The sequence below is a fragment of the Opisthocomus hoazin genome, chromosome 15, assembly GCF_030867145.1.
Source record: "Opisthocomus hoazin isolate bOpiHoa1 chromosome 15, bOpiHoa1.hap1, whole genome shotgun sequence".
NCBI lineage: Eukaryota > Metazoa > Chordata > Aves > Opisthocomiformes > Opisthocomidae > Opisthocomus > Opisthocomus hoazin.
Window position 1 is genome coordinate 20,226,109 of NC_134428.1, and position 25,640 is coordinate 20,251,748.

General features: G+C 51.5%; 1 protein-coding gene across 4 annotated transcripts; it reads right to left on the minus strand.

Moving 5' to 3' along the window:
• On the minus strand, positions 1 to 24,684 carry MICALL2 (MICAL like 2). Of its 4 annotated transcripts, XM_075436818.1 has the most exons (17): positions 24,488 to 24,684; positions 18,097 to 18,145; positions 14,390 to 14,531; positions 11,751 to 11,911; positions 10,975 to 11,096; positions 9,933 to 10,598; positions 9,548 to 9,723; positions 8,612 to 8,687; positions 8,221 to 8,336; positions 7,554 to 7,703; positions 4,789 to 4,844; positions 4,158 to 4,281; positions 3,465 to 3,555; positions 3,029 to 3,102; positions 2,567 to 2,681; positions 1,550 to 1,596; positions 1 to 1,461 (listed from the first exon to the last, which is right to left on the minus strand). In XM_075436818.1, exons 1-17 carry the CDS (start codon positions 24,628 to 24,630, stop codon positions 1,364 to 1,366), a joined length of 2,406 nt encoding a protein of 801 aa, XP_075292933.1. In that variant the 5' UTR covers positions 24,631 to 24,684; the 3' UTR covers positions 1 to 1,363. The 4 variants fall into 4 exon arrangements, with proteins under 4 accessions (XP_075292933.1, XP_075292935.1, XP_075292936.1 ...); XM_075436820.1 differs by lacking the exons at positions 18,097 to 18,145; positions 24,488 to 24,684 and adding an exon at positions 14,797 to 14,872 and having other exon boundaries at positions 2 to 1,461; XM_075436821.1 differs by lacking the exons at positions 18,097 to 18,145; positions 24,488 to 24,684 and adding an exon at positions 12,109 to 12,146 and having other exon boundaries at positions 2 to 1,461; positions 14,390 to 14,408.
• Positions 24,685 to 25,640: the final 956 nt, after the last annotated feature.

The window sequence follows — 25,640 nt, forward strand, 5'->3', positions numbered from 1 at the left end:
TGCAGGTGGAGGGTGACCCACCGCACACACACGGCACACACCATGGACACCAGGAACCCCTTGGGTGCTTGGCTCCGCACCGAGCAGTGCCCAAGGCGGCTGCTGGGGACAGAGAGTCCCACTGCCACCTCGTGGGTACGGGACGCATCGCCTCCTCCCCGCGAAACCCCAGGGCCTGCTGGAGAACAGAACCCGGAGAAACCTCGAAGTACCTGCCTTGGAGGGAGGAGGGAAGTCCACACATACCAGAGCTAGAGGCATCACGAATTAATCTGATGCTTCCCAGCCTGTCTCCATCCCTGCTCCCCAGGCTGACTGAGAAGAGGACGCTGCCACACAGGGCACGTGTCTGGCTGCTGTCACTGGACTGAGGGAAGAGCAGAAGGACTCACTGCCAACAGGCCAGGACCTGGTCTCACCAAGGTGAACCCCAGCACCCTTTGAAGGCACTGGCTCTTCAGGGACAGAGCCTTGGGAACTGAAATATCGGTCCCGTGCAGAAGACTCACGGGTGAGGCAAACCCATTAATTCCCTTCTCCTCCTGGTTAGCACCAGGTTGTTAAGACTTCTGTTCATTTTCAGTGGAATGGGCCACAGACAACGAAAACTCTGCTTCAGTGTGCAGTCAGAGAAATAAGGAAGCTACAAATCTCCCCCACAGAGGGAATGAAGCAGTGAGCAACTCCTCATGGCTTTGAGAATCCAGCCTACCGCAACTCCCCAAAGGAGGTCTGGAAACAGCACTATTGCTGAAACCCCTCCAGGTCTAGGGCATCCCACCCCATAGATACAGAGCTGGTTCCGCTCTCTGCCTGCTGTTGAGCCTGCAGCTCCAGTTTGCACCGGCATAGTAAGGGGAAGGCCCTCGATCTCTCATGCCCTGCAGCACCTCCCTCTCTGCGTCTCTGATCCTGGCCAGAGAGCACGTGCACAGAGGGAGGGAGGGAGAGTTGCCTTTCCGCACACCTGTGTAGCATCCTTGGCACAGCCCCGGCTGACATGAGACGGGCACTGTGGGGCAACATGCAGTGCCAGGCTCCTGCATTCGGGACTTTTAATGACCCAAGCAGTGGATGGACAAATTGAGCTCTGCCCTCCTGAGCTGCCAACGAGGCTGAAGCCAGGTCTGAGCTAGATCCAAAGGAGGAAGAGAGTCTTAAAAGTCCATCTGGGAAAGGTGTTCTTGGGCCCCATGCCAAGGCCAGAGCGAATTCACGCTGTCTCCCTTTGGTCTGCAAATCTGCAGTCTCCATGTCAGGGAGCAGAGGAGATTCATCAGAGTCCTGCACAACTCCAGGAAAGCAGCAGTGAAGAAGGAACATCCCTTTGATGCCCCTTTCTTGGCTGCTGGGGTGGGAAACATCACTCCTGAGCTTTAGTCTTATTTTTCTGCTTCCATATTTTGGACAAGCGGAACTTGTTCTTCTTCTTCTCCGACTCCTGGCTCTCTAGAGATCCATCTGCAGAACGAGCAGACACAGAGTAGGTTGAGACCCACAGCCCCAGTGCCACCTAGAGCTGCTCCAGAAGAGCAGAAGGGGCCCTTACCCAACCTCTGGATCATGTCTGCCAACATCTGGTCCTCCTCTTGTTCTCTGTAATGGAACAGCACGGCATTAGAAAACTTTGCTGTGTTTTATGACAAGTTGGTAGACACCGAAAGACAACGTAAAAGGTTACTGTTATTCCCCCAGTCAGAAATCACCGACCTCCATAGCACACCCCAAGAAGGCTGCAGGAAAAAAACAGTTAGAGGAGTCCTAGGCATTAGCAAATCGCATCCGGTTGCCTTGAAAGCAAGGGCCTGTGTGGGGATTTCCAGACCGTGGCAGTCCAGCACTGCAGCAGGGAGGCCCTTCTCCCAGCTGGCCTATGAATCATTCGAGACAGCACCACACCCAAGGAGATGAACAAAGGTTGAGACACCGGTAGCCTGGGGTGCTGCAGAGGTGCTCACATCACAGTCACAAACACACACATTGCTATTTCCTCGTGCCTGGGCAAGTCCAGAGCCAAAAGCCTGGGCATTACTAGAATCCTCTAGCTGGAGTCAGTGCCCTAAGGTCAAGAAACAGAGGCTGCTCTCAGCAACAGGAGGCACAAATCCAGCTACTTGACACAGCAGTCTTCTTTTGAACTTGGGGAGGATCCAACTCTTGGCCACAGTTGTTCTTTCACTTGCTGCAGCAGATGAACACACTCCTGGCTTCACGTTCCCAGAGTACTCCTGCGGGTCCCGTGCTGCCTCCCTCCTCCCCGTCTCCAGCCTCTCCTTCTCTTCTCCTTGTCTTCTACATTTTCACAGCCCTTGTCCTCAGAGCAGCATTAGCCTGAGAGAGCACCGAACATGGCTGCGGTTCTGATTTCGGTTTCTAACAGCTGCTAAGAAAGCAACGGCAGCAGCATTTAGGACAAGCTGGTTGGTGACAGGTCACCACCCACCTCTCATGGAACAGAACTCTGGATTACAGCCATTCATCCACCCCCACAGCCTGGGCAGTGGAGGAAATACAATGGAAATCATCCCTGGTGTTGGCTCATCTCCCACCACCCAAAGGCCCTCACCTGAGTCTGTCCTCATCCAGGCACTCCACAATATTATTCCGATCATTGACTGTGTTCAGGTATGACTCCAGCAGCTCCTTCTCTCGCTCCTTCTCCCTGGGTGTCTTTGCTTCCTCTGCACAAGACAAGGGAAGTCCATCTCACAGCTACAGGTGAGTACCTCCCCGCTGTGGCTCCTGCGTCCACCCTGCTCCAGCAAGTCCCTCTCACAGGCTCATCTTTTATCATCCTCACACTCAGGAGCAAATCTTACGTGCCCTCAGAAAGCGCAGGTGGGTTGGATGTTACAGGGAGTCTGCACCTGACAGCTCAACAGTGCAGCAGTCAGGAGAGATCCCCCAGTGAAACTGTGATCCCTGGCAGTGTCATTCAGATCTGAAGGACATCCCAGGGCTGGTGTGCAGAGCTGAGGACTCCACACACCCAGGGGCCAGCAGGACTCTCTGTCCAGCTGGTCCTTACCTGGCTTGTTCATGAGGTGTCGGAGCTCTGTCTCAATGTTCCACTGCTGCTCCTCCAGCTTCTGCTGTTTCATCCTGGAAGGAACCACAGAAGTGAAGAGTTACTGCCGCTCCATGCCCCAGGGCTGGACCCTTTTCACATCATGCTAAAGCCTCATCTCTGCATTGCCAACCACCTGGGTATGGGCTGGTGGATCGGGGGAAATCTTCCTCCATCATCTTTGCAAGGTTTCCCACCCCATAAGCTCATCACAGACCCTGGGTGCTCGAAGGCCCATCAGCTAATACATCAGGATGCCGCAGTTCTCCCAGAGATCCTCAAGCCTTCCTCATCCCACCAACTGGCACTTCATTTTTTGGGGCTGCCACGCTCCCTCTCCTTCACTGCTTACAGGCGAAGTGCAGAAGCAGATGGGTGAATTTCTGGTTGTACTTACTTGTACATCAGCTCCGATTCTTGTCTGAGCAGCAGCTGTTTCTCATGGATCAGTTTGAACCAGTCCACCATGAGGGCATCCTCAGACTCGTCTGCAAAGGAGACAACAGGTAAGACTCCTTCAGAAGCTGCATCAGTTCAGTCTCTCCGGCTTAAACACACAATCATTTGAGGGAGAGCCTGAGATTACTTATATAAGCCATAGGCAACCTCAAGGGAAAACAGCTCATCTTTGGTATTCCTGGGTACAAGGGAAAGGCCACCGATCATTCCCTGCAGATTCAAGGGAGCTGCTCACAGATATTCTGCCACAGGGCACCCAGCTCGTGTTCCACGTGGCCAGCCCAACTCTGGCATTCTGAATGAACTCACTCAGCCCTGTGGAACTGGAGCCAGCCAGGACAGCCAGTCTGGCTTGGGAAGCAAAAGCCAGATCAACGGCAGCCTTCCACTCCCAAAACTGCCTGATCTTCAGCCAAATAAACACAAGACCTTGCTCAAATAACAGGTTAGGGAACAGCCAAGAGAGGGTTCAAAATTACCAGGGCTTTATCTTGCTATGCCAGATACCTTTGGCAACCTGGTGTCTCACAGGTAGCATGAGCTCCTAGAAATGGAGCCAAGAATGCCCAGGGGTAGGACACGAGCCTCACATTTTCTCACCACAACAGAGCTGACCCCTGGTCATCATTACCTCCCTCACAGCCACGTAGCTGCTTCTCCAGATCCACTCCTTTCAATTCCAGCTCATCCAGCTGCTTCTCGATGTCGCGCACCTTCTCCTGGATTTCCTCCTCGGGGAGGTAGTCTGGGTGCAGCTAGGGAAACAAATGTAGGAACAAATACAGCTTAGTGCCCTCCGACTGCCTGCTGAGGTCACAGCCCTAACGGCGGTGGGAAATGACAGAGGGAGTCCAACTGCAGAGCCATGTCCTGGAAGGGCCATGCCAGCAGAGGTGCAGAGCTGGCTGCTCACAACAGAGCGGCGGCCACTGCAGTGTTACAGCGCTGTGATACATTCGGTGTGAGCGACAACATTTACTCACACTCATTAACCCACAGACATTCCCCCTCCTTTGTTGGGGAAGGCTAAGTCGACCAGAATTTTGTTTGGCTTTGTCTTATTCCAGCCTCTATCATCTCCCTGCATGGGAGATAACCTGCAGTCTCTCCATCTTGTCTCTGCCCCAGACCCTTTCATGCTTTCCCTGGGAACTCAAACAAACCCTCCCAAGAAGACAAAGTGAGACATCTCTGGGCAAGCACTCCAGCAGGATACCCAGCAACCCCAGCCTGTTCCCCTTACACCTGATTTCCAGCCATACCTTGGTTGGGGACACAACTTCAGGGCTCTGGGTGCTTTTCGGAGCAGTGGGTTTAACTAGAAGGAAGAAAAAACCCCAAAACCGTCACAACAAACTTTAAATATTTTTGTGGTGTGTGACCGTGCCTACACCACCACAGAGCACAACAGGTCCCTGCCACCCAACAGAAGGCCCTGACGACACACACGCATGGGCATGCTAGACTGAGAGCTGTGTCCACAGGAAACAGCACCGCCTGATATACTCCTCGCGGCTGGACACGCAGGTACCCTCTGGTCCGATGCTGCTTGCATCCCCAGGGCATAGGCAGTCAACTAACTCAGGTGTGACTTGGGAGCTTGCACCCGAGAGTATTGACTTCCATGTTCATTCACTATCTTGTTAAAAGATACTTACTGCGGCAAAAGCCACCCCTTAGTAAGCTTCCAAAGCACAGTACAGAAATACTGGGTTACTGCCACAGGAAACACCAGGACATATTTAAAAATGCCCCTCTAAGTGCTCTTGTACGAAGAAGCATCAGTAAATAGTGATGAAACAAAGATGGTCTAGGGGACCTTAGCACAAGCCTCAGGAAACTAAGGTTCAATTCCTTCCACAAAACACTTTCTAGGTGAGAAGTCCCTTAGGCCCTGCTACACAGCATTATTTAGGCCCTGGACACCTATTAAAATCAATCTTTAAGCAATGTGTGTTTGTTCCACTGTGCCTCGGCTTCCTCTGCCCAACTGTGCTGCAAGGATAACTACAGCAGAGTGTGAGGTATTCGGATACCCGAGGGGCTGGGCTGGATAATTACCGCAGAGAGAGAACAGAGGCATACGTGGATGTGATAGGAAGGAAAACTCTAGCATCAAAAGAGCAGGGCTGTAAGAAAGGCAGCAGCGGTGCAGGCTCAGCACACACACTCTGGCAATTGGCGCTGACTCGAGGAAGAGCTCAAGGACAGCTCTCCAATTGCCCAGTCCTTCCTCTATTGCATTTGCTAGGAAGAGTGCAAGAGGAGAAGACAATGGATGTGGCAACCATCTGTGTTGTCTCTGCACTGCTGGCCTCCATCAAGTATCTCTTCCCTCTGGATGCTGCTGGTCTGCTGCCTTGTACGCTACCTCTGACTCACACTTCTCTTTAAGGTTCCTCCAAGAGGGACCTGGCCTGCCACGGGCAGTCTGCTGCTGCTGCCCAAGCAACACCTCCCTCTCCCAGCTCAGCCCTGCATCTCCAGGCTCCTCACGGATGATCTTTGCAGCATCTCCAATCAAGGCAGAAAGCTGCACCACTGATCTCGAGAAAGCCAAGGTCACTGGAAGGGAACAGCTAGTAAAACGACGCTCTCCTGACCAGCTCAGGGTCTGATATTCCCTGAAACCTTCAAGTTCTGTCTTGACAGACACAAGATGGGTTGGCTGCTTGCCTGCAAACTGGAAGTAGGACAGTTGGCAAGAAAATCCTGGAGCCTCCTTTCTCAACAGAAAACACTACTTACGCCAAAGAAAACTAATGATCTACAGAAATGCTCGCCGTCCACAGCCCCACGCAACACACACCGGATTACGGGCAGGAATGGCAGCCGACTGCTCACAGCAGCTCTCCGAGCGCTGAGGCAAAGACCTATGCAGAGGCGCAACAAGTCTGTCCTTCACCCACAGGCTGCCAAGCGACAGCAGCGAGAGAACAGCCTTTCAGATGGCAGACTTGCACGCAGGTGAAAAATGGGGGGAGGCTGCTGGGAAAGTTTCCCATAGCGGGCACTTCCCAACAGCAATCATTAGCTTTAGAAAGACAGATGTAAAACCAGCCTCCCTTATCTTAACAGCTCGCTTCCTGGGGAAGATGTAATGCTGAACCTTGTGGCTGAGTCTGAGGAAAGAGGAGATGGAAAGTTTTGTGAAAATGATGGCAGTGGAGACATGCGAAACTTTTAAAATAGACAGCACAGTAGGAGTTTGAATGCTTTGTAGCTGTTGGAGGTGCAGGCTAAGGACAATGCTGGAACCATCTAACAAACACTAAAGCATGAGGCCACTGAACCATCGGGACCCACCCTGCTTGCTCTGAGACAAACATCAGAGCTCTGCTGCGAGGATCTGCTAGTCCAAACAGGTGAGACAGAGCCAGATGGGGTAAGGAAAGGGGAGAACAAACAAGCCAAGCAAACATCAGGTCAGTTCCAGGAAACTTCATTTGCATTGTGGTAGGACACGTAGCAGCAAGGACAACTGGGCAAAGGAGAAGAGGTACACAGTAAAGCTGTGGTTGAACATACAGGAGTAAGAAACTGGATTAAGGGTAGGACAAACTGGTCAGAACTGGTCAGGACATCTTTGAAAGTCCAAGAAGCAGCAGCCTTGGCTGTTGCTACTGTGGGTCCTGCCAGCTAGAGTCTCTGGCTGACCGTTCTCTGCATTCCTTCTATTTCCCCAAAGCTGAGTACTGGAGATGAACAGAGACATCTACCAGATCCCAGTTCCCTGAATTAGGAGATGGTCCTCTTCATAGCTTTGAGTCTAAAGAATGACAGGGCAGTGACCTTGATAAATCCCTATTTTAACTTCTTCACTTCCCACAGAATTCTCTGGCCTGCCTAGTTTCTGCTTATGCCAAGCTGGCTAATAAAAATTAATGACACAGATTTTTTCCCCATGACAACAGCCACAAGCTTAGCCACAGAAAGCTCGGGGACACATCTCCCATATGGACCACACAGGCTGTTCCCTGACAGTGCAGAGGAAAGAATGCCTCTAAGCATGCAGAAGAGACCTTACCTGTGATAGTGCTTTTCTTCAGTTGGTTGCCCTCTTCCTCCTTCTTTGCAGAGCCCCCAGGGTCTTCCCAGCCTTGCTTTGAGTTCTGACAGCTCCTGATAAGATCTGCACTGGGGATCAACTTCTTCTTTGTGAATCCACCAGATGAAGCTGGATTAAGAAGCACAGACAGATTCTGGGCAAGAAATTTCCACACTCATCTCACAAAAATCCCTTTATTGCCCAGCATCTCTAGCATTCACCACTAGCCACTTTCATTTCTAGTCTTAGTTTTCCTCTCTTGACTACAAAGAGGGGCAGAAGCCCAAAGGAAACGGGGAGAAACCACTGATTACAAGGCCAGAGTACGAGAGAAGGGTGGAGAAAAAGAATAAATGGTTGGGAACCACCACCAAGATTTCTCACCATTACACATTTATGCAAGAGAGGGTAAGCTAAATCTTGCTAGCTGTCTTGCAGAAGGACACCCTGTGAAGACTGAGTCCCTCTCCCTAGGGAAGGATGGCTCTCCAAATAAAGGCGCCACAGGGCCGAAGTAGGTGCAGAGAGCAAAAATCCCTGGAAGCAAGGCACTAACTCCACCATGTTCCTTATTTGTACCTTGCAGCACTAATGCCTGTCCCCTGCCTGGCCAGTAAAATGAAGGCAAAGCTTATATCCTTCATACCAGAGTCCTGCTTTGCTGATGGAACAACTAATGGACTTGGCTTTGTCTCCTTGAGCGCTGGGCTCCCTGTTCCCACCTGGGAGTTATCAGTAGGTTTCTTAGAGCCACCTTGGTCTCTGCAAAGAAGAAAGACAAAGGTAGGAAACCATCCCTCTTGCAGAACCATCCACAGGAAGAGTTCTGGACATCCTGGGCTGGATCTTCATCTGGGATGGTCACGCTTTTCTAATCTGAGTCCAGCAATTTGAAATACGCTTTCCCTCCCCAGAAATGAAAGCCTTTGCCTTTCCCATCAAATTGCTGAAAACAGAAGCAAACACAGGAGCTCTTCCCTCCTATGTACACACAGACCTGCAGCAACAAACACAGCTGCAGGCTCCAAGACACTCACTTGTTGGCTACAGGCTTCAACCGAGATCTCCACTCTGCTGGGCTCTCAGACTTGTCTTCACTAACATTTGTGCTTCCTAAAGAAAGGGACATAGCAGGATAATATCAGATCCAATAAAAAGAAACAAGTCATATTTGAGTCTCATGAGGATCTGAGGAGATAAGCCATGCACTGGGGCTTATCTGCTGTTATTGCAGCAATCAGCACCAGTTCCACAAGTTTAACATGGACAGATTCACACACAATGGGTAGTAAATAACCTTGGTGGCATTTTGCCCCTTGCAGCTCAAATGCTTTAAAACCTACGCGGCTACAGAAATACAGCAGTTAAAATGAACATGCATATTCAACAGGCAATATAACACAAACAGCTCAGATCTCAGAGACTACAGGATGAGGCAGGAAGGGGGAGAGACAAAAACCCCACAAGCTCACAGCAAACTGCAGGCAGATACTGCTTCTAGCCCAAAAAAAGCCAGGTCATCTGGAAGTGGTTGAGACACTGGGTACCCCCAGAACATCATCCCTGAGCCCACTGCTCAGTCACCATGGTGGAAGCTATTCAAAACAGACATGGAGGCTAGGGGAGCCCAACTGCAACCACAAAATCATCCTGAAGTTCTGGCACGGTCTCCCACCTGGGAAAGTCTACCTAAGCCTCTGAACTCCACCACTATCCCAACGTTTGATGACAGCTAGTACAATTTCAGATACCTGGCGATCCTCAGAGAAGAAAAACTCACCATGCTACAGGGAGCAATTGCACAGGGAAAAATGGAGGTGTGTTGAGCCCCAGAACTCAGAAAACTCTTATGTGGTGGGTAAACACAGAAAGTACAGGTGTCACTGACACATTCATTGTACTGGTCCAAGAGAAAAGCATCAAGTCAGCATGCTGTGTCCAGGCAGAGCTGTATGTGAACCAGTCACCCTCACCTTTGATGCCTTTCGACTCTGGCTTGTGCACAGAATCAGCAGGTTTGCTGGCAGCCTGGCTCTTGGGCAGAGGGTCTGTAATCTTTTCCTGTTTTAGTGCTGTGTACCCTGTTTTGTTGGACTGTCCTTTTGGAGCTGGACTCTGCCATTGAGAACTGGTGGGAGAAAACTTGCCACTGCAAAAAAGAACAAACTAGTGAGTCTTTTTGAAAGGACAGACCTTTTTATTGGCCTCTGTTCCAAAGACTTGGATGAGTCCCTCTACATGCCTTTAAATCTCAGCCACAAAAGCCATCAGGGAAAAGGGAAGAAAGATGCAGGGACTTCTCCAAGTTATCCTAAGGATTATCTTGGGAGTAAAGGGGGAAACAGAAATAGCACTTACCTGCTGGATGCTGAGGAGCCAGTGGAACTGAGTCCTCCTGGCCTGTTCGGAGAGGTGTTTGATCCAGCCAGAGCCTGTATAATATGGTTACGTGCCCGATCCTTCTCAGCATGCACTGGACCGACCTCAGCAGTGGTTCTGGCAGAGGCAGTTTTACCGTGAGAAGAAGGGACTTGTTTTTTAGTGTCAGAGGTTTTATTGCTGGTGGAGTCTAATGACCAAAAAAAATTTTCTCGGGCCTGCTGTGTCTTTGTTGTGGAGGTTGTCCAAAGAGGCCCTGAGGGGGTACCTTCATGGTGATCTGTCCGATTTCCCAGCGGGGTACCTTTGCAGTCATCTGGTTTATTTACAGCTGAAGAGGACCATGGAGTATTTGCAGTTTTGAAGCGAAAGCTTTCAGAAGATGAAACAGATGGCTTGGTTGAATTAGTAAGGCCTTCCTGGCTGGGTTTCTTCAACACCTGCTCCGGTTTCTTGGGTTCTGCTGCTTTCTGGAATGCCCTGGCACTGGTAGGGGCTGGGGTGCTCTCAGGTTTGCTCCCGGTGCTGTGGAGACCAGAGATCTGGACATTGTCTGGCTGCTGGTGGCTGGTACAGACAAACGTACCAGGCTCAGGCCCAACTCTGTAGCTTCCAGGAAGAAGCACGTTCCAACACTGCCTGCACCTGTGGATACAAAAGTCTCAGAAACACGCTCCAGAGCTCTGGGTGGCCATTGCCACACAGCTAAGAGTACAGGTACAACTCCACCGCCAGCACAGGCAAGGCGAAGGCACCACACTGGCAGTGAGCAGACCCCACGCGCGCATTCCTCAGGCACCGAAACAGGAGCTGCTGATACCACGGCCCGAAGTAGGGAAGGTGTGGATGAAAACAGACCCACGTGAAGAGTTTCCCCTGCGCACAGGTCAAGAGCAGGCCCAGGCTGCCTCCACTCTGACACCAATGTCCTCTAACACTTTGAGTGCCTCACACCGCTCTCCCTCCAGTCCCAAAGGAACCGGGCTGCTCATCTGCGAGGCCCCGCTTTGAAGAGCTGTACCTGAAGCAGTTTCTGTGATAGAGCTTCCCGTCGACCAAGTAGCGCTGCACGAGGTGCACGTGGCTCCCGCAGACTCCACAGCTGCTGCTAGGGATGTTCCTGCTCTCCGCCAGGACCCCTCTCTGTGGGGAAACGCAGTGGGTGAGCAGGCAGCACGGATCTCCCAGGCAGGAGAGAGTTCGACTGCACAGCCACTTGGCTAGGGCAGAGAAGTGATATCCAGAAAATCCCTGCTCCCGCTAACCCCTAGTTGATATGAACAGCCCTTGGCAGGACAGAGTAAGGGATACTCAATCCCACAAAGTCAGAGGACCAGGGTGTTTTGTCTGTCTGTGGGGAACTAAAGTGCAAAGGTCTCCGATTTGAATTAGCTGGGAAAGGTCCTTAATCCACTGAGACAGGAGCTTCCCTTCTTCCACCCTGTTTTTGTCCCTACTCCGCTTTGAAATTGTTTCCAAGAATTTAACCAATGTTTTCCAGCAAAAATAATATCTTCTGTTAAAAATCTCCATCACCAAGGTCTAGGCACAGCATAGCCATGTCCTAAGGCATCCATGCCCTATTCAACCATCAGATAAATCGCAGCTGACTGACTGCCTTCCAATGACTCCCACCTGAATCTGCACAGTAACCAGACCTCTGGATTAAATCCCCCACAGTGAGCAGAAAATTTAGAGACTAAGTCCTTACCACTACAAGCCTTGAACCAGCATAATACTCTCCAGCTCACTGAATAGATTTAAGGTTTAAAGAACACCCCAAAACACATTTCTTACCGTGGTGGCTGGGGAGGTTTCTTTTGGCTTAGCTCTGGCTGGTGGGTGGGCAGGAGGCAGTTTTGGTGGCACTGGCTTAGGAGGCTCTGAAACAGCTTTCTTCCCAAGAGGCTGCTCCTGAGGTTCAGAGGAAGGACGCTTGATTCCAGCCATGCCTCCAACTGGAAGAAAAGAAGAAGGACAGATTTTAAGGTAACATAAGGAAAAGCCATGAGCATAGGAGTCATTTACAATATACGAAGATCCAGAGGTGCCTGATGGATAACATGCAAAGCACAAGGGGACACAGGCTTCCTTCACAAGCAGTTCTGCAGGGGAGTGAGGAGCAAGAAGCAACAAGTGAATTTTACCAACATACGCTGGAATCATCTGGTAGTGAAACTGCTGATTTTTCTTCTTCTCAGGGAATTCCACAGAAAGGAATGAAAAAGTGGAAGAAAAACAAAACACCTTTAGTCAACAATGTAAACAAGACCTTGGATTTGTACCCGGGCCCACAGTTTGGCTAGAATTGATCACCACTGAGACAGCCACTGCTGTTCGGTATCACAGCTAAGGAACTCCAGCACGGAGGGTTTGCTTCATTCAGGTTGCTGTGATTCCAGGCTTCCATCACAACCTGAACCTTCACTGCTGTGGGTGTCTACCCCACAGCACAGCTAGGGCTCTCACGGAGCAAATAGGCTCGTCAAATGCAGATATGGCCACTAATGACGGGTAATTCCACAGCAGCAGAGACCTGGAGGTGCCATGGTAGTGCTGATGCAGAAACCAACAGGACTTGCCTCAAGAAGCCTGCAAATGCCCAATCCTCTTTTCTTTGCACACGAAAGAGAAACCCTCTAAATACTCAACTAGCGGAGAAAAGAGCATCCCAAACACACTTCAATCAAGCAAGGAATGATGTCCCGTGCCCTGAGAAGTGCAGGGAGGCTTCCCTGGGAAATACGGCTTCACGCACGATTTTTACAGGCGAGGCCCCTCATCTGTCTCACAGGGATGTTATTTTTGCGCAGCTTCCTATTGTGAACGAGATGTCTCTGTGTTCCTTGTGGGATATTTGAGCCACAGATTCACTTTAAGAGCTACCAATTAAATGACCACCCGTCTGAAAAGATATTGTACCCTTTTCGGTAAATATGGAGGGAGAGGGAGCCTGGGCAGGGTCTAGGGAGCAGAGAGGAAGCCCAGTTCCCAGCAGTCTTCTCTCAAGAAAGCAAGCTATCCAAATAAACACTCAGGGCTTTTACCGCAGCGACCTGTGGTCTGGTGACAGCCAACACAGCAAATGGCTTAGACTCGGGCTGCCCCCTCACTTCCCACTTGTGCCATTCACTGAATTCCCAAAGGCCAGCACAAAGACGGGTGGCTTCAGCTCTGCTCTTCTGTAAATGCCTGACCTCAGCAAAATATTGGCTGCTGGCCCTCTTTGGCCTTCTGTGCCCTGCTTACTTCATGGTCCTGCTGGAGCTCATTCGAAGGGCACGACTATGGCATTAGGAGTCTGCTTGGTGTCAGAGGGCACATTCCTGGCCGGGCTCATTTTCAGACACGCACATTCACCCCAGCAACAGGAATGCAACCAGAGTGTTTTGTGGGACACTAGAGAGTATAAAAATGTGCTGTGCTTGATGACGTGGTAGGCAAGATGCTGGGGGGGAGGGAGTAAAGACCCCAAACTGACACAGATTCCCACCACTTGGCACAAACACGATGGAATTTGTTTGACTTCAACCAGCATGGTTGTAAAACACGAAATAAAAAATGAAGAGGGGGGAGGGCAGAAGTTCTGGAGGGAGAGAAAGCATGCTTAAATGTGTAAAGAGGTAGAGAAGGGGGAAGAGTTTACACATTAAAGGCAACTCTCAGAGTGAATTGTGCTTTCTGTCCAAGATGTAGGACATTTTCAACACATCTTTTTTCTCCATCTAGATTCACCTTAACCAGCTAAGTCATTCATGTCCCACTTTCTAAAGTTTCCTCTGGAGGAACCTATGAAATTGGTTTATTGTATTATTTCATTTTGTATGAGCTTAAAGCCAAATATAAACCAAGTCTACAATAATGCTCCTGTGAGCCCAGATAAACTCTCCAGTGAATATATTGCCTTGGCAGCTCTGTGGCCTGCTTTATGTTTGAATGAATTGCTATCACAATTATGCCATTTTCTTCTGCTTCCTTATATCAGTACTACTGTGCTGTACAAGCCCTACCATGGATGTTGTTCCATTGGCACAGCCCCATAGACAAGCTCAGCCTTGTCAGACTGGCTTCTCAGCAGCCCTCCAGTGTCGGAAGGACTGGAACAGGGATGGAGGTGCTCGAAAAGGAAAGATGAGGTGGGAACCACAAAGGGAAACCTTCACTGCTACTGTCTGGCTGAACCATAAGAAATTTTAGATTCTGTATTAAATTTTAAGGCATTAGTCATAAGGCAAGGCACGGCCCTGTGCCCTTCCAAAAGCACTGGTGCTACTGTAGGCCAGTGTGTAAAGAGTTCAGACCCTCCATACAAATAGTTCTGGTACCAAAAGGCCTCTGTGCAGCCTATTTTGCATTTCCAAGCTTGTTAGAAGGCAAGGTAAAGCACAAAATTAAGCCCCGATCCTTCCCACCCCTCCAGGGACCATGGTACTTACTGGGAGACCGTCCGTGGAAGTAGTTATAATACTGGGAAACATAGGTGAGGATGCTCAGCCTGTCTGGTACCCTCAGGGCAACCATATCCTCTGCATCCAGCAAGGCTGGGATCCCCAGCTCCTCCTCCGCCACTCGAAATGCCTAGAGAAGGAAGAAAAAAAAAAAAAGGAGGGTCTTGTCCAGGCAGTAGAGCTGCTCCTCATCAGAAGTAAGAAACTACTTCAAACAGCCCTACTCAAAAAATAACTCTACTGGGGAACAGCTGCACCAGTTTAACTCCTACATCATACGGCCGTTACAGGAACCAACGGACCCATGGCTTCCAGACACCGCGTTGAGAAATTCAGGCAGGGAGCCAAAAATCTGGCCTGGCAAGCTGGCCGTAGCTCGCTGCACAGGAACTCACCTGGGCTTCCCCTGCTCTTCCTCCAGCCTGCCTCTATCTGCGTATGCACAGCTGCGGAGTCGAGGCCTGGCAGAAGGGGATGTGTCAGTCCAGGCTGGCAGACTCCTTTCCAGGCTTCCAGCCCAAGCCGGCGCACTCCCCAATTAACGGTGCGCTGGTAGGTGTTTGCAGGCAGCTTTCTATCTTCCTGCCTACGACTGCTTGCTCTTCCCCATCTGAAAACGGGGAATTCTTGGGCTGCAGGAGCGAGCTCTAGCTCCCAGACTAGAGAAGGCGAATAGAGGAATAATGCAGAAGAATTCCAGATACCTAGCTCCCTTCCAGCTTAACCATTTCCATGCTGCCTAACATGTATTTGGGGGAAATATTCCTCTTTGCGGTCCTCTGTGCTTTGAAACTGCAGCATCAAAGTCAGATAAAGGAGGAAAAACCTATTTTCTTTTGCCTCTGAACAAGAGCCTTTACTAGAGGACAAAAAAATGCAACACCCATGAAGCAACTTTGCCCTTGCTCAACTCAGCGTAGGGCTTTTACCAGGGACTTTCTACAGCCCTCTTCCTTCCTGGCTTATAGGGAAAAATCCTCTCCCTCCCCCTGTGGAGCATCTCTTTTGAAATGTCAACAAAGCAAAGGAAAACAGCATTTGCAGGAGCAGAGGCACAAGGAAGGCTATTGCTCAACACCCCACAGCGAAAGAGTTAAAGAAAGACTCAAACTTATTAAAATCCTCCGCATCTGACCTCTGGCACAGACACTCAACAGCGTTGGTGTACAAGCCAACTATTCCTGTTTAGAAGAAACAAACAGCCATTATTTTTTAGCAAGATAATTACCATTTTTTTCCATTGGGTATCCCAGTAAAAATGTAACTGAGAGGACATGAAGCACGCTTTCAGCCAGTTACCTCCGGCTGCGTCACCCCAGCTGCCAGCCCAGCCTGGCACCCGCCTGTCTCGTAACCTAGTGCTTAATATATTCTTCGGAGTGTTCCCCATTGCACTGGCTGCTCAACTGGTCTGACCAGTGGGGTTTTCTTGCTGGACATTCCCAGTGTGCAGTCTAGTGGGAAGGCAGGCCATGCCACCTCCTGCCAGATGGAGCCACAGGTGAGACCAACAGGCACAGAACAAGTGCGAGGGCTGCTTGGACCACAAAGAGGAGGATGCTCTATGCACACAACTGGTTTGGCCAGGACCAGGTGAGCAATGCAGCGAGCAGCATTAGGAGGCAGCGTCCCCTGCGCCTACAGCATCCTCACGTTCCTGGGAACTGCTCTTGCCTGAAGATCCAACAAGATCACCACCTAACATGGCCCAGTTGCCCTTCTCCTCTACCTGCCTGCCCAGGCTGGCCTTTCAAGAAGCAACACGTTATTTCTGCATAACATCAGTGCAGCTCCATGTGCTTTATGAAGGAGGTAAGTGCCACTGCTCCCATTTTGTACAGAGGAGGCAAAGTGATATGCTCAAGGCCATCCGAGCCAGCCAGGCACAGCTTTCCTCTGACACAGGCCACCGCTGCATCAGCTACACCTTGCCACCATCCATTAGCACTGAAACAACTGGATCCAAGACCTCTAGAAACCTTTCTCCTCTTTAGGTATTTATGAAATCTTTAGCAAAAAAACGGCACCAACTGAAATTTTTCTAGGTTTTGGGCTTGGGTTTTTTGGCACTTGAGAAGTGACACATTCTTCCTCGGCAGAAGACCTTATATGGCAAATTGCAGCCCAGACAAGACTTTTTTAGTTGAGTAATACAGCCCCTGAAAAGAAGTTATTGAATAGTGAAGCATCAATGAGGGTCTGAACAACAGCTGAGGAACAGTGCTGGGAGAAATCAGACCCACTCATATCCCAAGGGCAGCCAGAGGAAGAAAGCGTAGGAGCTAGGATGGAGAGCAGTCCGAGGGGGAGGCCAGACCCAGAGCCCACAGGGAGATGGAGGGGTCCACCCCACTCACAGCAGAGCCAAGGCAGCAGGACACCAGCAGAGAAAGGGCAACACAGACAAGTCATCCTACAGCAGGTGGAATAAGGAAGAGAGAGCGAAACGAAGGACATAAAAGAAACAAAGAAATGGAGGAGGGGGGGAACACAGGCTGCGACAAAGGAGCAGAGCAACTCTTTTTATGAGAGGCACAAAGAAGCTTTTCATTAATAAAAGCAGTGGAGATGGCTCGTACAGCTCACTTCCCAGAGACAAGCAAAGCTGCCAGCAGAGCAGACACCATTAGCCCAGCGGGAAGGGGGAACACTCAGGGCTCCACAGCACTCTGTCCGGGATGACCATCCACGGCGAAGGGGCCCTGATGCTTGCCAAATACCAAACCCCAAGGGCAAAAACGCTGGGTCTGAATCTCACCTAGAGGAGAGGAACATGCAGGGCTGAACCCTAGAGAGTGTGAATAACTGCTCACATACTGCAGCCCAGTTTGGGAGTGAGGGGTCCGTCACAGGCACTGTGAGCACGGCCAGGGCCGAAGGGGTGCAGAAGCTAAGGAGCGTGGTGGGGCAAGTTCAGGTCTCCGGAGGCAAGGACCACCTCAGATGGCTCACTGCGTCAGAGGATGTCATTCCTCCAGTCCAGACAAGAGTAAGCTGCCATGGTTCATTCACATCCCAAGCTCCTGCCAAGCAGCCACGAAGCTGTGTGGAGTGATATCAAGGGAAAAAAAGCATTTCAATCCACTGCCTCTCTTTTTGCGAAGGAGAGAGAGAGGAGAAAATCCTTCCTCAGAGCACTAAGCCCATGCTTGAATCCAGTGCACGAGAGGGTTGGCCTGCCCAACTTCTACTTTCTTCATGGAGAGAACAACAGAAACTCCAAACCCATCCTGGAGTGAAGTGTGAGGCAGGATGAGATTTTAGGACACCTCCACCTTCCAGCAGCCTTCATCCCCTGCACTGGGAATGAGCAGAAGTGGGGAAGACTCCCTACGCTTTCCCTCTCACATCAGCTACCTCCTGGTCCATCCCTTAGGATCATCAGGTATTCAACATGTCCATGTCTTGACCCCCACCATCTCTGTCCAAATTCCTGCAGCCAGAGGACACACTGGACACAGGCATTGCTGTGCAGCCAGAGAAGAAGTGTGAGCAGTCTGAGGGTGCTTTCAAGCAGCCAGCAAGCCTGGACATTGTTGTTCAAATCAGAAGGTTGGATGCATGCAGAATAAGGCACAGGATTTGAATACAGCACACTCAGCACACTGCGTCTGCAGGGTTTCTGTCACTAAACCACAAAAGCAAGGTGCCAGGTCATAGACCAGACCAAAAGTAAAACATTAAAAGTCACTTACCAACTTGTTGTTCTCATACACATTTTCTTTACTGAGGGAGTTGAAGTTTCTGAAATAACAGAAAGAAGAGAAAAATCTCAGGTTGGTGATGCAGAGCAAGCTGCTTCACTTCCAGCTTCTCGAACCTCTCTGAGCCTCACTGGTCTGGGGGACAGAGCACCTCCTCCCACCCTGCCTTCCCCAGATGCTCCAGAGGGAGCGGTGTGGCAGATCCCACCTGAGACAGTCACAGACCTGCTGTACCTCCCAGGACAGAGATGGGCAGGAGAGACCCAGCAGGCACAGCCATCTGCCCACAGGCAGCACAACATATTTTTGGCACATCTACCCTTGCAGGGCCAACCCCCGCAGCCTCCTGCAGATGGGACATGCTGATGTCAAAACATCCCATGCAGATTCAGGAGTTTTGCAGAGACAGCCAGGAGCAACCTCTAACTCATGGGGCAGGCTTTTTCCCCCCAATAAAGCCTTGCTCCTCTCCCACCTCAAAAAGATGCACCAATGCCTGCCAGACAGATCTGCAACACTCTCTCCCTGGAATTACTTTCCAGTCTCATCCAGGCTCTTCTCCCGTCTTGCCAGTTGTCTCCATACAGAGAGGCCTCAGCTCCAAGGAAGCGTGGATCCCTCAGATGCTGCATGTATCGCACGTTTCTCCGACACACCTGTATCTTCTGATCTCAGGAGCCGCTGGTTCCACCAGCACACAAGTTCTCATTTCAAATCCTCTTTTCGCTTCTGGCAGAGCTCCACAAAAACAGCACCAGGAATCTGCCTGGGAAATACCTCAGCCCACAACACAATACTGCGGCTGACACCACCAAAGTTGCCTGTAGGAATCTTATTCTCCTTTCCCTAGGGCTGTCACTTTTGATTTGTAATCATAACCAATAACTGAAAAGGAAGAGACAATAACTCTTTGCAGTTACCAGCCAAAGTCAACAATCCTTCTTCCCTTCTGCTGTCCCTGGACATCACCTCCCTCTTCCCCTCTCTCCAGATCTGCTCTCCCCCTCTCTGGTCCAACCCAGATACCACCCCTCTCTGTGCTGGGAACTCAGAAACTGGGATCTGGCAGGACAGGCAAGAAAGCATGGGGGAGAGTGAGTTTGTACTCCTGGAAGCAGAGCTGCAACACAGTGTGCTTTCTCACCCATAGCAGAGCACATCCCTCGCTTAGGAAACAGCCACCGTCAGCTTTGTTTTAAACTGACTGCCACTTGCTAAACTGGGAATACAAAACCAACTGTTGGCTGGCAGCCCTGCTCTCCAACACTGCTTCCTGCTGCCCAGGCAAGCGGGCAGGGTCAATTCCTTTCCGATAACCCAGCTTCACTTTACAATCCTTCTACCTGCCAGCACAGAGCTAAACAGAAGGCTGGTGACAGAGAGGAAATTCTCGCTGACAAACAAAAAAAGGCCACCGCACCAACGCTGCGTTTTTGTACGTAGCACCTCTGTAAGCGATGTGGACCTGCCCTTGTTAGTCAGTCCCTCACCTCTGAGGAGCCAGGACGACCGTGTGAAGGCAAGGGCAAAGCTGGCTCGCAGCGGCCTATTCATGAGACGAACACACGAGCTGCATCGCAGCAGGGGAACTTTTTCCATGACTTGTAACAGCAAGGAGCAAACCAGGTCCTTCATCTACTTAGTGCAGAAAGTGGAGCGTTACGTTATAAATGAGGCGCCTGCAAACAGCTTTGTCCGTCATGCCGCAGCCTACGCCTCCTCCCTGCTTCCCACAGCTGGCATTGCTATGTGGGATACAGAGAGAACGAACCACAGATAAGACCCAAAGGTCAAACTCCCCCAAGAAGCACGTAAAGACAAGGCACATCGCACCTCTAAATCTTATACTCTCTTCTGTGCAAAATCACAGGGACTTGCAGCGGGTTTATTTCCAGCAGTGCTCCTGCCTCGAGATTTCCCTTCCCTGAGACAATGGATTAAAAAGAGCAACAAAAATAATCACAAGCCAAAAAAAGCTTCAGTGAAACAATAGCTACAATCATCCTGTTTCGTGTCAGGCAAGAAAATAACTTTTTTAAGAGCCAGTTGAGGAGGGGATTGCTGCTCTCTGCCTCACTCCCGGTTCCGCTCCCGAATAAAGTCTCTGTCGCAGGGATATCCTGAAGACAGGAGAACACCTGCAAGAGCAAAGGGGAGCTCCAGCTTCCTCAGTCACCCTGCCACGTAAGACGTAGCACACTGGAGTTACCTATTCATGGTCGGTCAGTTCCTTTTGCCCCCACGCTGAATGCTGTTTGCTATGGCAGCGTGCGTGCAGCTTCACACTGCCTGGCATGGAACAGAGACCTACAAACCTGAATCTCTGACGGTGAATGTCAGAAATTCCCTTCTGTTCCCCAAAGGGGAGTGCAGACATCCAAGTTACCTGGTCATTTCTACAGCCTCCTGCCCTCTCAGCATCACTCCTTCCCTAGCTAGTCAGGTGAACTGCTTACATATAATATTTTATTTGGAAATTGATCTTGCTGGTGCATCTCCTATTTTGGAATATCAAAGCTCTCTGGACCAATGTAATCCTAAGAAAGCAAAGTTAATACAAACGGAGAAGTAGGGAGTTCTCCACTGAGAAAACACAGGCAACTGAATTAATTGGAGGAGGTGAGAAATACAAATCTGACCCAAGAGAGGGCCTCCACTGTTGGAAACAAATCAGAGTGGAGTTCACTAGCACAGGAATAGAAGTGAAGTTTTTAGCTGCCCAGAAAATCCTTCTCTTAGCAAAAAGCAGCTGAGCATTTCTCATGACCACAAATCCCCGTGACCACCCACTGCTCCAGCTGCACAGACCCAGCGCTCGCAGAGCACGCCGCAGCCCTTTGCAAGCCCATGTGCTTCCCTAGGAGGAATCTCTGCCGCTGGAAGCACCAACTCGGCTGGAAACTTTACCTCAGAGCAGACTGAGCAAAAATACTCCCAGAGCCATGATGGCCTCACAAAGCTTCTGCCTCTCAGCACTGTACTATTTTCTCTAGAGACATTAAGATACGTGCATTCAAAAGGATCACTGAAAAAGAGTGAAGCACCCTTTGCCTGCTCACAGTCCTTGAACAGAGGGTTCAACTCCAGCGTGCTCTGCTGGGAATGGGACCTTTTGGCTGTGCTCCTTCTGGAGGTGCAACCAGCCTGGGGAGAGGGGACAGGGATGGCAATCCCAGGTGGAAGATGACCGCCATGTGCACGTCCCCCTCTCAGCAATGCCCGCTCCACGCTGCTCCGGTCTCGCTGGCGAGCTGCAGCGTGCTGCTGGGGGTGACTAACGACTGACGAGACCCCATGACCCCAGCACCCTCCTCCCCTCGCCTACGTCTGCCACGCAAAGCACAGCCCTGCGGAGGCCAGGCAAGGAGGCAGCTCTGCTTCACCCCAGCCTTCTGCCAAGGAGATGGAGACTGCGAGCATCCCATCCTCAGCACGGCCAGGGCCCTCCCTGTCCCTGTGGGTGACCCTCAGCCTGCCCTGTCGAGCCGACAGCGGCCCGGGGAATGCTGCTGGAGGAGCGGGAGCCTGCAGCTGGGCAGCCGCCCAGGGGGATTTCACCACCAGTCTGTGCCCAGAACGCCGAGCTGGACACCAGTCTGGGAACGAACAAGTTCCCGGACGAAGAGAATGCACTTAATCAAAACCTTCCCTCGACATCTGGCATTAATACCCAAGTGATTGTGCGCAGCTCCCCTGCTTCTTCTAGCTCACTTCTCAGGCCAAGGCCACTAAAACCGTGGCCGGAGCTCGCACAGCCATTGCCATCACATGTGGCAGCCACAGACCCCAACCTCCCGCCACACCGCCATGAGGCTTCACGTCCCTCTGATGAGAGAAGCCTCAGGGCTCCGCAATCACCCCAGGAAGCGGGCTGGGAAATGCCTGATGCAGCGTGCGTGGCTGGGGCTGGCTGCGAAGCATTCTTCGGCTGGGACGAGAGAGAAATGAATTTCCATGGTAATTCAGCATGCGTCTCCCCTTCCCCAGAGCACCCCTGAGTGAGTGGGAAGTGGGTGGGAAATGCATTTCTAATTTTACACAGCCTTCCCTGTTCACCGATAACATAAACACTGACATCAACCGATTTTGAGAGGAGTTATCGTATTTTCCATATGGTTTTCCAGCAAGAAAACAGCAAGAGAGGAGAGACCCACAACAGCCTGTCCTCTGACCCACGTACCCAACAAAACAAGCCCATGATTATGACCATGTTTTGTAATTGCTTAAAGCATTCCCGGGAATTTCTCAGGCTCCTGCAAGGAGAAATACCCTGCACTCCTCAGCCAAAGAATGTCATTTGTGTAAACCAGGACGGAAAACACACTGTTGCAAAACTTTGATGCTGTGACTGAATCATGTTCTGTGATTTATACTGCAGAGCCACTGCAAACACACTGAGCGCTCCAAACACCAATTACCCTTTTCTAGTTTTATTTTCAGTATGATGCTTTTAACCTCCAGCTAGGATCCCTGCCAGAAGCAAGGGGAGGAGCTCAGGATAAACCACTTCAAGCCCTCGGTAAGCAGGAGTCACAGCCACACACGCACCCCACCGCACTTCTCTGCCGGTGGCTCCTGCACCACCAGTGCTCAGAGAAGCTTTTACAGATTCATGGAGAACCTGCACAGGTATTCAGCCCCAGGATCCGACACATGGTTCCTGGCAGCCCTGGCCACCAACGACTCGAAAGCATAATTTCCTTCCAGCAGGACTTTGCCCAGCCAAGGATACACCTGGTGCTTTCCTGCTGCTGAGGGGGGTTCACTGATAAAAGCTGCTCTTACTTTAGCCTTCAAGCAGTCTTTGCTGAGCTGGTCCAAGTCAGAAAGAGCTTCTGTAAGGTCCTGAATAAAGTCAGGCACAATTTCCATCGTAAAAGAAAATGAATGGGAACAGAGAGACGCCACAAGGAACATTTTCTCTCTTCAGCACAGGAGCATTTATTTAAGATATGTCTGTCCACAACTCTTGATGCGCAGTTCAAGGATTATAAACAACCCACTAAACTGGTCAACAGGATTACTGCGGCTCTCAAGTCACTGAGCCCCTGTTTACACCCACGCTCCAGATGGGCCAGCTGCAGAGTCGGCCAGGAAGCAGCCACGGTCCCTCTACGAGCACCTCCTGGTCACATCAACCTTTCTGCCCTGGTGTTTTCTATCTTTGGGACTGTGAATCAAAGGAAGGAAGGGAAATATCTGGAGTCACATGGACATGACAGCGTGTCAGGAAACCACACACAGCAACACCATGGTGACTGTCCAAGCACTGGGAACTACAGAGAAAGCGTGTCTGAAGCTCCTGCACTAACCTCCTCCTGCCCAAGCCTGCTCCTGCGTCTTCCAAGTTTCAAAACAACAGAGAAGAGCAAGAGGAGATCTTCTCCTTGGGCTTCCACCAGAAGTGAGACATCTCTAAGAGAGATCTCTGCACACAAACCCAAGCAGCAGGCTGTCCTGGGAACATGAGGAAAAAGGCAGAGTTTAAGGACACCACAGTACAGAAAACCCAACCTGGTCCTTCACCAGCTGGACACATCTGACTGGGACAGACCAAACACTTCAATCAATACTCTTGGCAATCTTTGTGTTGCTCCCTTGCCTTGACCTTGCCCCTTGCCCCTCGCTCCCCAAAGCTCAAAGAGGCCAGAAGTGAAAAAAAACCCCAACTAGGGAGCAGGATCTATGTCTCCCTTCAGCGACTTCCCTACCCAGACGTTAACATTCGGGCAGGGGCAGGCTGAAACCCACAGGGCACCAGCAATGGCACCAAGCAGGGGTGGAAAGTGCTTTGCCTCCCCCAGACAGAGCTCTGGATGGAAAAAACGAGTGATGTGCAGGAATCCAGCGGCTGCCGGGCCCTGCCCTTCTATTGTACTCTGTTTAAACAGCCCTCGCCTCCCAGCTCGTGAGCGGCTGAGCTGCCGTCGGGCCGGGCAAGGAAAGCCCAGCCTAAGCAAACACCAACAGCAAAGAAGGAAATGCTTCCCAGAAATCAGTGCCTGAGCTCGTTTTGCAATGGAAAAGATGCATTTAAAATATTTATACTCCAGCCACAGAGTGAAGCAAGACGAAAACCTAAAAACATAAGGGAAAAGAACCAAGGGTGTAGGCAGCTAGAGCGGAGCTCTTCACTTGGAGCTTCTCGGCGTGGGTGCTGGCTGAGCTGGGCCGCCCGCCCGCAGCATCTCCCAGGCAGGAGACGGGATTTCTGCCAGGGCTGCGGCTGCTGGGAAGGCGAGGGACCACGGCGGACCGAGGGACCACGGCGGACCGAGGGACCAGGGTCCACAGCTCAACAGCGGGCTGCCCGCAGCCCAGTGAGGCCCCTCGGCCCCGCCAAGCCCGCACGCTGGCCTCGACGCCCGGCCGCGGTACTCACACGAGGTCGGGGCGGTGGCGGTGGAGGATGGCGCAGAAGGCGAGGCCGTCGCGGAAGGAGGTGGTCATGTTGGTGATGCTGACGTCGCGGTAGCCCTCGCACTGCTGCTTGCACCACAGCTGCAGGTTCTGGATGGCTGCCATGGACCCGGCGGGCAGCGGCTGGGCGGGAGCCCCCCGGCCGCACCGCACCGCACCGCACCGCACCGAGCCCGGCCGCAGGCTGCCGGCGTGTGGCGGCCGGCCGCGGCGCGGAGGAGGCGGGGAAAGGGGCGGGGCGAGGGGCGGGGCGAGGGGCGGGCGGCGGCCCCGCGGGGCCTCCCCGCTCTTCGCGCCGGGGCCGGGACGTCGTGTGGGGCCGGGGGGGCTGCTCCCGCCACGGCCCTGAGGCGACGCGGATCCCACGCCTTGGGCCTCCGCCCTGGGGACAAAGGAAATCTCCTCTGCACCCGCACAACAAAAAGTCCCGTTTCCTTCGTGAGGAGGAGGAGGGAGGATGAAGCATGGCTGCCCAGAGGCCTCATCGCGGGCAGGGACGGAGGGAGGCCGGCCATGGCAGGGTGTCTGCCCGGCCTGCGACCAGCGGCTGTCGGCCATCGCCCGCAGCCACCTCAGCTCCCCGTCCCCACCGAGGAGGAGGAGGAAGAGGAGGAGCGGGGCGGCAGGACGAGGGCTGCGGGGTGGCCGCGGCCAGGGCAGGCCCGCCATCGCCAACGGCCGCAGGCGCGTGGCCTGAGGTAACTCACCTGATCTCCTGCGGCTGACAAAACTGCCGAAGGGACCAGGTAACGCTTTGAGAGCTGCCTATAAATTAGGTAAAAATAATTAATAATACATATCATATAATATATTAATGGCATTTCTATGACATGATATGGATAATATACATTAATATATAAATACCTCACAAATAATTCAGTGTGTTTCCATTTCATCAACAGTCACTGGCCAATGTATTTACTTTATGGTAAGGATTATACATTTCATTATAAATGGCTTGCTGGGCATGTCAGCAACTTTTACATCTCCATTCACTTTATTATTAATGGTTTCCTGAACAGTAACGGCATAATAATGCACACAATGCAGCATGAATATTTGATGTGGCATCTATAGTCTCCCATTTATCATTTATAACAGGCTACAAAAACATT

Coding starts and splice junctions, on each gene's coding strand:
- MICALL2 (XM_075436818.1), bottom strand. CDS start 24,630: ATGGCAGCCATCCAGAACCTGCAGCTGTGGTGCAAGCAGCAGTGCGAG. Junction 10,599..10,974: donor TATCACAGAAACTGCTTCAG/GTACAGCTCTTC, acceptor TTGTATCCACAG/GTGCAGGCAGTGTTGGAACG. Junction 3,556..4,157: donor GCTACGTGGCTGTGAGGGAG/GTAATGATGACC, acceptor TCTCCTTTGCAG/ACGAGTCTGAGGATGCCCTC.